At 40.5% G+C, this 12524-nt stretch overlaps 1 protein-coding gene across 2 annotated transcripts; it reads left to right on the forward strand.

The window, feature by feature from the left end:
• The first annotated feature begins 1639 nt into the window (after nucleotides 1–1639).
• On the forward strand, nucleotides 1640–9036 carry LOC4334272 (kinesin-like protein KIN-8B). Of its 2 annotated transcripts, NM_001418725.1 has the most exons (16): nucleotides 1640–2244; nucleotides 2371–2448; nucleotides 2560–2676; nucleotides 4076–4161; nucleotides 4855–4999; nucleotides 5106–5201; nucleotides 5672–5763; nucleotides 6035–6136; nucleotides 6230–6376; nucleotides 6455–6605; nucleotides 6757–6819; nucleotides 6909–7145; nucleotides 7420–7524; nucleotides 7602–7715; nucleotides 7798–8376; nucleotides 8618–9036. In NM_001418725.1, the coding sequence occupies exons 1-16, from the start codon at nucleotides 2197–2199 to the stop codon at nucleotides 8645–8647; spliced, it is 2190 nt and encodes a 729-aa protein (NP_001405654.1). In that variant the 5' UTR covers nucleotides 1640–2196; the 3' UTR covers nucleotides 8648–9036. The 2 variants fall into 2 exon arrangements, with proteins under 2 accessions (NP_001405654.1, NP_001405655.1); NM_001418726.1 differs by having other exon boundaries at nucleotides 7798–9036.
• Nucleotides 9037–12524: the final 3488 nt, after the last annotated feature.

A 12524-nucleotide genomic window follows, 5' to 3' on the forward strand; every position in this document is an offset into this window, starting at 1 on the left:
AGTCAGTTTTGTAGTTGGGTGTTTTTAATTATTTCACGTACATTTCAAAATTTTTTTAGTTCAAGTTCAGAAGGCGGGTTGGCAGTGGCCAGTGGCACTGCATCTCCAGAAAGTGAACAGTTCTATCGGTCCACCAGAAAGTCGTGCCCATGTTAGGTGCGGCACGGAGGATGCCACTAATGCAAGAAAATGATATTTGTAAAAAAGAAAAAATAATTGTGCAAGCAATTTAATGATTTTGTTGACGTGTTCGTTTCAAAATTCAAGATGAATAGTGTTCGTGATCCGGACCAAATCTCAATGATTGTTTGGTGCATCCAGAAGCAGGTTAGATTTAGCACGGAAATACAAGATACAAAATCAAACATTCGAGGTTGTAGCTAGCAGTACACTGGACGGTGCTATTCGATCGATCTTCAAATAGGGTACCCAATCATCAAAGTATCAAGTGTTCTCTTATTGGGTTTGTTTTTAAACAGCGAAACTTCCAGATAATTTACCCACAAAATTAGTATTTTCCAACGGTGGCCCACAAAATTAGTCAAACTCAAAGTATAAGCGGTGTTTTAAAACTAATCCAATAGATTCGTAATTTAAAATACTTTCCCCCACAAAGTTGATTTTATACCTATTATGAATATATTTATGAGAAATTGACATTAAAATTTAATCTTGGATTTGTCCCCAAAAAAGATGCTCCTCAGGCATCAGCATGCGTATGAGTGCAAGATTGCGTCCACGGGAGCAACTTCCAGATCCCAGATGATGGCTATTTTGATGGAGGAATTAATTTAGCATGCAGTTATGAACGTGACCAACGTACGTCAACATTAAACTTAAATACGTACTCCTCCGTTGATTACACGTTACTGCTGCTTTCACAACCGGTTAACGTAGGGCTTATTAAGGAGGCAGGGCAATCAAAAGGTACTAATTAAACATCATGTCATTGTTGTTTGCCACCAGACAGAAATGTTTTTTCGTCTAAAAAAGAATCATTTTTCTTCGCACAAATAAACAGTAACCATTGCATCGAAGTGTTTCCATACTCATCTATCCGTACAAAGAACACATCAAAAATGCATATGCCATGATTAAGGATGCTTCTTTTTTTATTGTAAAACAATATATTATAAAGCTGTTCAGATGAAATGGGTGCGGCTATGGTTGCTGCAGCCTGCCATTGCATTGAGATGTTTATGACACTGTTGATGTTGGCTGCGGCACAACGGTACGCTGATTTTCTATACCACTCCTAAATCCGATCCTTGCATTTTGGGAGTAATCCACGGATTTGGGATTTTTCACCGATCAGTGTGTAGAATCCAATGTCAATGTCAGGTGAGGGGGCAGCAGGCAGAGGATGGCGCCATGGCAAAGGCATGGAGGAGTTTATCACCATGGTCCAGAGGCGCCATGGATGTTGGATGATGGTTGGTGCAGCTGTGTGCTGTGTGGGATGGGAGGGAGGTAGTGTACGGCGTCGTGTACCGGAGGGAGGGAAGGGAAACGGACCGTTGGTGAGGGTGGGCCCGGCCCTGCGAGTGGGCCCCACACACCCCTCTTCTGTTCCGTGTCGTCTTCTTCCCCCGCGACAGCTGCCGCCAATTAATTATTCTACCACCCCATTAAACCACCTCCACCCTTCTTCTTGTTCTTCCTTCCACTTCCCCCACTCGTCGTCTCCCCTCCTCCTCGCGCCCAATCTCCTCCTCCTCCGGAATCTTCTCGTCTCCTCGTCGTGTCGTGCTGCCCACCAACTGCTCGTCTCGGGGGCCGTGACGGGTTCTTCCCTCTTCCCGGCAATTTGGGTGGAGGGAGCAACGTGGATTGGGGGCCCCGACCTTCCTGTCTGTTCTTGGAGAGAGAGTTGCGCGGATTCTGGAGATTCAGGTGGCATTCTGATCCGGCATTCGCGGTTTCTTGGGCGGCGGCGGTGGCGGCGGCGGTTGGTGGCCGGCCGGGCAAGTCGTCACCGGTGCAGTGGCGCCTTTCCGTGGAAGCTTTTGTGTTTTTTTCTTTCTTTTCGCCGCCGCGGTGTGCTGCTGCTGGTGTGTGGTGGGGATGCGCCTCGCCCCCTTTTGCCGCCTCTGCGTGGCGTGGCTATCAAGCGTCGGCGCAATTGCGTTGGTTTCTGGTAGATAAAAACCGCATCTTTTTTGTTTGGTGGGAGCTCTCGAGCGAAGGTTCCTGGCAATGCCGAGCATCCGAGCTCCGGCTTCCAAGCAGACGGCCACGCTACAGGTAGATTATAGATCCTTCTGCGATGAAACGGATGGAATGGAGTAATTTCTCGCGATTCTTGATTTTTTGTTGGGATGATGCTGCTTGCTCTGTTGCTTCGATGTGTAATCATGTGTCTCTCTGCAGGTGGCTGTGAAGTGCAGGCCACTGACAGACAGCGAGCAGCGGCGTTCGCGGCATATCATACAAGTCATTGATGATAAGGTGCAGGCTCTAGTTTAGTAGTAAAATGCGTAATTTGTTGTGCAGTTGTTCAGTTGGAATTCTGCCAGATTGTGATTGTAATGTGTTGCCTGTATGTTTTTTGCCCCCCAGAATGTCGTTGTGCTGGACCCTGATCTGTCCAAGGACTACCTTGAACTCATCCAAAACAGGACCAAGGAGAGAAGATACAGCTTCGATCATGTGTATGCGCCCGGGTGCTCCAATGCGGTATGCAGGCTCAGATAGATTGTGATGCTCTAAACTGGAACTGCTTTGTCTGTTACCAAATGGGCTCATATGCTGATTACAGCAAGTGCTTGGAACTGCACCACAGTTTGGAAATTCCTGAATTGTTCATAACTAGCATGTTAGGAAATGATGCCCCTAAAGGCCAAACCCCAACCTACTTCTTTGGATCATTAACTGCTAAATTTAGGAGGTTCTCGTGCTTTGTACAGTTGAAACAATACTGTTGGTACCAACAAAAGGCCAACACGAAGTATTTGTACTATTGTTCAGTCTGGAGCAATCCAGTATGTACTGTTACTAGTGTTAGGTAGTCTACCTAACAAATACATACGTCTGGTTAAGGGAAAAGGACTGTAGTTTAGTTGTTGTATTAAACTCTACAACCTAGATCTTCTTAGGAAAACCTGCACTGTAAGCATGCTTTGCACGCTTATACATTAACTTCATTGCTCCAACCTTTAATACTTGCAACTCTGGGTCCCTGTCAAAACCAGTCTTCCTGACACAGTTACAGTATTCGACACCACGGCCATCTTAGATATACACGACCTCTTGTGCCTATTGTATTAAGGTCTGAAAATTATGTAAGGTAGTGAGTTACCGCACATGTCTTGTGTTTATTTGGTGGACCATACAACCATGAGAGCGCTGAGCGCAGGAGCGCCAAATTGCTTGTGTACTAATTTATTAGCCTGTTTAAAGCAAAATCCATCTGCAAATTTTGTAGTCAGCAAGATCCTGGCCGGAAACAAGAAAACTGACTATCAAATGGTAGCAACTTATTCTACCATATAGCCTATCTTATTATTGTAGTCCAACAGGTCTACAAAAATAATTATCTTTTTCATAGAAATACATCCCTATTTTTTAAAAAAAAAACAAGAAAAAAAATTCAATGGCGCTAAAATGCTTTATGTTCTATATCTGACATCTGTCAGTCACATTCATATAGACAAGATGTACAAAACATAAATAATTGTGTGATCATTGGACCATGTTGGGCTGATTAATGAAGACATGTAAATGAACATATGCTCTGTAAATAAATTTTAATTATCTTATACATAATTGGGCTAACCAGTTTGCAATTATATGCTAACTGGTTTGCAGTTATGTACAAATGTTTTCTTGAACTGCAGTTGCCTAAAACTGTAAGTCTTGATAGATTTTGTTTTTGATCTTGGGAGCTTTTCAGTATCTATATTTCCATTACTGAAAAAATGTATGAGAATTACAAGATGAGAATCTGTTGTGTGCGCACACGTATGCACCAGCTTGCTTGCTTGTTAACTGCTGGGGGCAAATGCCATGTTCTCTTGTACTCCACTATCACATTTTAAGATCGTGCTTTGATAATGCAATTACATTACTTGTGCAGGATGTATATAAGAATATATCTTCTACAATTGCTGGTGTAGTTCAAGGCCTTAATGCGACAGTCTTTGCTTATGGTTCTACTGGAAGGTACATGCTCACTGGATAGTTTTGTTGTTTGCAAGCATACTGCCTGCTGCACATATTGCTATCATCACACATACTGCCGTAAATTTCTGAACCCTGAATTATCTCATTTGCTGCTATTGTTAGATATGGTTTACATTTGAAAAACTTGCTACACTCAGTTGGTATGATATGAAAGTGTTTCTTCAAATCAACCACATTATGTTTGCCTGATTTCCTCTTATGTTTTTTTCCTTTGAGATGCCTAACTTAAAACTATTGTGAATTTGTGATATGTGATATATACTATATCTGCTGAGTTCACCTCATGCCAATTGTAAACAAAATCATGATTATGTTTAGTCCATTGCCATTCTTGTTTTGTGAAACTTAAATAAATGCTAAAACAAACTGAGACCATCCTACCTTTTCAGTAAACTTGAACTTTGGTAAGAAAGGCTTCTTTAGTTTTTTTTTAATCATGACATAATATGAAAAATATGACTTAGCCACTTTACGGAGCTTCCTTGGTGAAGCTATTATACTATTTGGGCAAGTTCATTTTTCCTTTTTATGGGAATCCACGCTCATCATTGTGTCCATTAATAATGAAGTTTTACAAATACTTCAATACTGATCTAGAAGCTGAAATGGCTCTTATTAGTATTACGCTTCATATGCATAATGTGAAATATTCTGTTATTTGTGATTGTGCAGTGGGAAAACTTATACAATGGTTGGAACCCATAGTGATCCTGGTCTTATGGTTCTGAGCTTTCGCACAATCTTTGATCTGGTAAAGAAGGATGACAGTAAAGATACGTTTGAGGTCTCATGTTCATATCTTGAAGTGTACAATGAGGTAATGTGCAATATATAGTTTCTTAAAAAAGTTAACTATTAGTCCTTAAATTCTCTATACTACATATAAACTTTCGTGAAAAAACTCTGTGCTTTCTGAATTCCAGGTTATCTATGATTTGCTTGAAAAATCGTCAGGTCACCTGGAGCTTCGTGAAGATCCTGTGCATGGTATAATGGTTGCTGGTTTAAGAAGCATTAAGGTTTCTAGCTTCCTCTAATCTGTTTAATTTTTGTGATAATTAGAAAACAAATGCCTTGTAGTAATAGTGTCAATTCTGGCATTTTTTGTTTTGTTTTCTTCATATTTTTTTGGCCATCCTAATGCTTGTAACCTCTTTTGTGCATATAATATCCTCTCGTCATTGAGCCAATTAAGGAAGAGATGATTTTTAAGTTGCACTATTTAATTTATCTGCATGGTTTTTTTTTTGTCCTTTCTGGAAGAAATACTTGTAGATACCAACCCTTTCAGACTTCTTCAGCTATTTATTCATCTTTTTTCTTTTAATGATTAGTTCATACAACCAATTTCTGCCCTTTGTAACAACAGCAAGTGGTCTACTGTGTTTGCATGCCATTCCTCATCATATTCGTAAAAATAGGCCTAGTCAACATTCCATTCACCTCTACATATAAGAATATTTTGATGATCAATCTTTTATTTGCTTAGGTTCACTCAGCAGATAAGATTCTTGAACTCTTGAACATAGGCAACAGTCGGCGCAAGACAGAGAGCACAGAAGCAAACTCAACTTCTTCACGGTAATTACATATTGTGAATTTCCTTCTTTCCTTTCTGTAAGTAGATGCTGTTATGGCCATTCAGCTTTTGAAGAATTTGTTGATATCTTGCTTAGCAAAACAATGCATTTCTATCTGTTTAATGAACTGCTATTTAAGGAGGATACTTAATATCTTAATCTGATGTATCACTGAGATTTTGTTTCTACGAAGACAGCTGCTGTAGGACGTAGTGCTGGACATCTTTACTACATTCTATTAATAAGATTTATCCTTTTTTTTTAAATCCAAGGTCACATGCTGTCCTGGAGATAACTGTGAAGCGAAAACAAAAAGGACAATATGGTAGTCAGGTTCTTCGTGGAAAGCTTGCGTTGGTTGACCTTGCGGGCAGGTAATACACTAATACCTACTCCTTTTTGGATTGTTTTTCTCATTTCACCCTGCTAAGAAAGTAAGCTATAAAGCAACGCTTATATTATAACAGTGAGAGGGCCTCTGAAACAAACAACTTTGGGCAAAAGCTTAGAGATGGAGCCAACATTAACCGTTCACTTCTAGCGCTAGCGAACTGCATCAATGCCCTTGGCAAGCAAAACAAGAAAGGTCTTGCATATGTTCCATATCGAAACAGGTATTTCCATTTTCAGGTGTATCATTCTGGAATCCATCGTTTTAAAAATCTTAGTTATATGACAATGGTACTCTGCAGCAAATTAACACGAATCCTGAAGGATGGGCTCTCTGGTAACTCTCGTACTGTTATGGTTGCTACGATATCACCAGCTGATGATCAGTATCATCACACCACCAATACACTCAAGTATGCTGATCGTGCAAAGGAGATAAAAACACATGTCCATGTAAGGGGCCATTTCTTTTAGTCTGCATAACAAATTACAAGATGCTGTGTCTATGTAGTCATCACTATTCTCACCCATGCAAAATATTTAATTGGTTCTGAATCATAAATGTGAAAAAACCAGTTCTTATGTTGTTTGTTGTCCTGTACAGAAAAACATTGGACATCTTGACACCCATGTTGAAGACTACAAAAGGATGATTGACAATCTCCAGGTTTGCCTTACTGAAAAAACACAAATGAACTTTCTACAATTCTATCAGCACTCCATCACATTAAAATATGTTCCATTATGACTTTGTAGGTTGAGGTTTCTCAGTTGAAGAAGGAATTAGCTGAGAAGGAGCATCAGTTAAGTGTAAAACCTACTGAAAAAGCTGCAGACAATGAGCTATCTTGGCTAAATATCTTGAGCCAGGAAACTGGCGAGAATGTTCAAGAACGCATTAATCTGCAGAAAGCACTGTTTGAACTTGAAGAAACCAATAAGCGCAATCGAATGGAGCTCCAGCATCTTGATGATGCAATTGCAAGACAACAGGTTGATTACTCACCTATTCAGTTTGTTGACAACTCAAAAAACTACTCTTTTACACACTGGCAGCTTACAAGCCTCTTCCAATCAGAACTCTAGTTAATACCTGTAGTGCAACATCAATAAGGGAAATACTGGTTGTCATCTTTGAGATAGCATAACTAAGAATTGTATTGTGGCATCGCAGACTGTTGCAGCTCTCTAAACCACATATGTTGTTACAATAGTATCTCAGAAATTTTCTTTGCAGTGTACAGAACTCTGATGAATTTGTGTTCAGGTGAAAGATAAGGATTCGGCTGTTCTGCAAGCATTAACATCACGGAGACAAGTTATTCTTGACAACATACGCGACAATGATGAAGCTGGTGCTGGCTACAGAAAGGTATTTGTAATATAAATTCGGATTGTCCTTTGTTTTTGGTTTCCTCAAAACAAACTTATATGGCAAACACTATGTAGGATATTGAACTGAATGAGAGTCGCAAACGTCAACTCCAAGATATGATCGAGGAAGCCACCAGTAACAATGGCAACAGAACCTACCTCCACATTCTCAGTCAGTACAGACTTCTTGTGAGTAACCACCACATTTTAGTATGTTTTCCTCATAATAGTTGATACTCCACAATCTGCTTATGGATAATGTGTGTTTTAGGGGATGACTAATGCCGAGCTTCAAATTGAGATGGCTATGAGGGATCAAGTAATATATAACCAGAGGGAATCTCTAAGGAGTCTGTGGAACATTATTTATGGAACAGGGCTAAACCAGAAACAGATTTCTAAACTAGCTGCGAAGCAAGGCTTAACTATAGAAGGCTGTCCTTTGCCTGTGTCAAGTCCTGATGTTACTACCCCACCTTCCTTTTCACCCCATGGAAGGCTATCACCATTCATGTCATTTCCTAGCCCGCAATCACAGCCTTATTCCCCGTCTGCTTGCTTTGTCCAACATGGTTTCAGCACCATGTCTTATCTCAGAAATCAACATGAGACGCCTACAGTATGTAGGCAGGAGCACCTCAGTTCTTACTACATGATGTCTGAGTGCTCGCCTTTTGATGGTGATGGAAAACAGAAGACAAATGGAAGGTCAATGCCATACTTTTCTACCCCGGGAAAACCAAAAGAAATGTATAACTTTTCTCCTGGAACTGAAAGCGAGAGAACTCCCTGCAGTAAGGAATACCCCACCTCATATTCTCGCAATGGAGATTCGCTTGTACAAATAAAGGTAAACAGTCTTCCCTTATACACAAAAACAATGATTGGAAATCTGTAATGCACGTGGTCCCAAGTAGACATGGTTTTTCATGTAGTAAGAGAACCTAAAATGAAAAAGGAAGTAACATCAACTTAAATAAGCATAGCATTCCAAATGTGTTACTAGCGCACCAATTAAGGTAAAAAGAACAATGTTATCTCAAACAACAGAATATTTCAGAAGTGAAATTGCAACTTGTCTTAATCTGCAGGATTCCTGGTATACAGAAGAAAGGCAGTGAGGAAGGAAGGACATCATCAGCACTCTTCCATTGCACATTATCAGGCCGGACGTTTGCCACTGGAGCCCGTTCCTACATCTTCTGCCAACAGGCCCAACACCAATGTTACCCTGAGTTCATGAAAATGCTTCAGTTTAGATGTTAGGATATCAGCCAAAGCTGCGGCCATGAGGCCACGGCCATTTTGATCTTGATGCCTCTATGATGAACCCCAAGATGGCTCACTCCACCCTGTACAGTAGCTGTTAGTCTCCAGTCTTTCTTGAGTTTCTTCTCCTTTGTACAGTAGCTTTTCTGTAGGATGAATCCGATTTTTCAGAATGCTGTAAGCATGTAAATCTGCTGTGATTGTAACCCCTTTGCACCCATCAAATCAACAGAATTATTCCAAGATCGGTCTCAAAACACTGATGAAACAAAATGAGTACTACTTCAGCAGATATCAGCATCACTCACCACTGTTCACATCAACTTTGTGCTCTCTTCTGGAATGCAAGGCATGTGCATGTTAATTGTTCTTGCCACACTGATAAATGGATTGATCAACAGGACACATGGCCGATGGGCACAGGCATGTGTTGTGCATGGGCTGCTAGTTGTTGCAGGTAGGATCTCCATCTCCTCCGGATCATTCAATAACCTCCTGGGCGTCACTCACCTCACCTACTCTGGAGACCACCATTCATGTCAGCTCAGGTAAGCTGGTAAGGTAACCCACAAGCAATGGTCCCGGCCATTGCCATGCTCAATTCATTCATGCTCTCTCAGTCTGGTTGATGAATGCTACGCTGCAGCTGTAGCTGCAGCACGGCGAGCACATTGCAACTGCACCAAATGCCATATCCACAATGACAGCCAGCTGGGGCTTGTTCAGTCTGGCTACCTTCTTAACTGAATGACTGACAGGTTAAGGCCCTGTTAACTTCGTGTGCACCACTGCACAATTGCTAAGAACTTGGGGCCGTTTTGGATCCCTCTACCCTGTCAATTCTTCGGTTTACTGTTAACACGGAGCCAAGTTTTTTTTTTTTTTAAAAAAAAGAAAGCAAGCTTTTATTGAAATCAAGATAACCATCTTGATATCACTCCCGGCCTCTAGTCTAATATGGAGCCAAATTGTGATACTGCGATGAAGAATGTTATTGATACTATCAAATTTACTATGGGCATTATCAATAAGTAGGCTTCAATTAGGATAGTACATGAATACATGATTAGAAGCTTGATAGCACTGTCGCATGCGTCACGTTCATTTTAGCAGTTTAATTAGCTGTTAGTCGTCTTGGCCTGTCCTAGTGAGCCACTATCGTTGAGACAGTGAGATAAGTGTGATGCATGCGACAGGGTTTCTTCTGGGAGCCCAGCCACCTGCATTCTGCAGATTGCAGAATTCAGACACCTACCGTACGTAACAGCGCGGCTTCCTTGGAACCACGTCTTTGTCACAATTGCCAAGGCTTCATTGCATATGCATCGTGCTACTAAAAATTTATAGTAATTTACTTAATCAATTTGTCCCATGAAAATGTGATGGAAATTACTGTAATTAGCCACAGATAAACCATGTCTTTTATCTGATTAATTAGAATGCTTGGCCATTAATTTCTCTATGAGTGTGAATGCGTACTAGGGGTTGGCAAGGGGGACAAATTGCACCCAACTCGGAGCTTGCAAGTGGCGACCCTCACTCACACCAAAGCACAATTTTTACTTTATTTTGCTAGGCCAACAATACGCCATCACTTTTGTTTACTTCCACCTAGGCTCTAAACAACACAATCACAAGCACACCCTAATCAAGGACATAATTGATCATTACTACGTTGAAAACTTTGGCTCAAGCATTAGTACCATTTATCAACCCCAACCTTCAGTTCATTCAATGGGTTTCAAACACAAGTTCAGTGGGGGTAAGCACTAGTACCACATGATTAACACTTGGAGATTGAGATAATTAACAAGGGACCATATGAGGAGGAGGAGAAGATCAGAAGAATCCATGGAGGTTTTTGATGGAGGTGACCACTCACCACCTAGAGGCTGCATGCTTTGGGGCCATTTTTCACCCATGGTCGCCTACTACAGTAGCAGGGAGAATCTCTGAATCTCCTCTCTTGTTTCTTTTCACCGATCTCAAGGCACTCCTTCACATGGCTGTGTGGGGTAAAGGGCCTTGGCTGGACCTTTCTTTTACTAAAGCAGAGGCCCATAAAAACGCACAAACATTTTGATTTTGAGTTCATTTGATTATCTGAAGGTGATTAAAGATATCAATATATCATTCCGGAGTTTAGACTTCAGAACTCAACACATGCAGCTTAAAGATAGGGATTGGGATTCGGTGACATTCCCTCGTGACATTCTCGGTGACATTGAGTGACTGACATATGGGACTTATATGTCAGTGACTCAATGTCACCGACCCATATGTCAGTGACACAATGTCACCGAGAATGTCATGGGGGAATGTCACTGAATCTGCGTTCGATAGAGGCAAGTTCATGTCCACACTTCAAAGATCTAATTGTTTTAGATAATAGAAATGTCTTACATCCTGAACTATACCATAAAACACTTTCTTATCCAAATAAAAAGGATAACTTTAAAAGAAAACCAGCTGATAGGCTAAAAGACCACATTGATTACATCACCATAGTGAAATACTCTTAAACTTTATAGATCTAATAACAGTGGGAATACTGTAATAGAACATCGTCATCATTGGGGTTAAGTTATTAATCCCCGGTGATTAAGGGGTGTACACTTTTGATCAGCAAACGAGCTCTGCAGGTCCTAGCCTTTCCTAATTTCTTTTCTTTTGAGCTGTGAAGCTCAGCCTTTGTGGTTACTTGGTCAATTTCTTTATGCAGTGCCCAGTTGCCCACGTATCAACTGTTTAGCATCTATGCTTAGAGCAAGTCTAACAGTATAGCCCACTACTAGCTCCAATTCATATATAGCCGATATAATAGCTAATTCATACAATAGTTGCTTACTATACTATTAATATATGGTTCCACCTGTCATACATACAGTGTGTCTTGGAGTCCATGCTGCAGCTGGCTACAGATCTGTAGCCCGCTACTCTTCTCTCTCATCGTTTATCTTATTAAAATATATTTATAGCTGGCTAATAGCCTGCTATTGTACCTGCTCTTACAGTTCATTAGCCATTGATTAAAATGAGAGACAGAAAAGGTTATTCTACAGAAGTGGTGGTTGTTGGTCTTGGTGTTCTCTGTGTTGCAGTTGCAGAAACTTGGTAGACTGACGACTGAAATACGCGCATCCCTCGTCATCAGATTAAGCTATGCATCACTCCAATTCTTAGGCTACCTTTGGGAAGAAATTTTAAATGGATTCAATTATATAGAAAAAGAAACTCTGTATGGTCATTTGGATTTAAAAACATAGCATTTGGATTTAAAAACATAGCTATTCAAAAATCCTATAAAATTCCTTCAGATTGGCTCGCAATATAGGGATTTGAAGGTTTTAAAGGAGTTTTAAAATGAAGTCCAACCTTTTAAAAAAATCTCTTATGTCTATTCTCTCATCTAATTCTTACCTTTTTTTTTCATTCCATCCAAACAATCATTTCTATAGTTTTTCACATTTTGTTTTTTTTATAAAAAATCCTATGTTCAAAAGGAGCCATTAGCATCCTCTTGTTAACTCTGGATCAGTGGATGTTACCACAGTAAATATGTGCAGTAATAAAAAGGGAGTGCTTTTTTTTTTTACCGCGGGTCTTGGTCTCCTCTCCGCCTAGTCATCGCCAATGGCGAAACTCTAAGGCCATGTTTGGATAATGGGTTTGGGATATGATTTCCCACCCCTCAAAAGGTAAGTTTCAATTTTAGCCATCCATTCTTCT

This window comes from Oryza sativa, chromosome 3 (genome assembly GCF_034140825.1).
Source record: "Oryza sativa Japonica Group chromosome 3, ASM3414082v1".
NCBI lineage: Eukaryota > Viridiplantae > Streptophyta > Magnoliopsida > Poales > Poaceae > Oryza > Oryza sativa.

Excerpts from the sequence above, each read along its gene's own strand:
- LOC4334272 (NM_001418726.1), top strand. The coding sequence starts at position 2,197 with ATGCCGAGCATCCGAGCTCCGGCTTCCAAGCAGACGGCCACGCTACAG. Across the intron at positions 2,677-4,075 it reads CGCCCGGGTGCTCCAATGCG|GATGTATATAAGAATATATC; the intron begins GTATGCAGGCTC and ends TTACTTGTGCAG. Across the intron at positions 5,000-5,105 it reads ATCTTGAAGTGTACAATGAG|GTTATCTATGATTTGCTTGA; the intron begins GTAATGTGCAAT and ends TCTGAATTCCAG.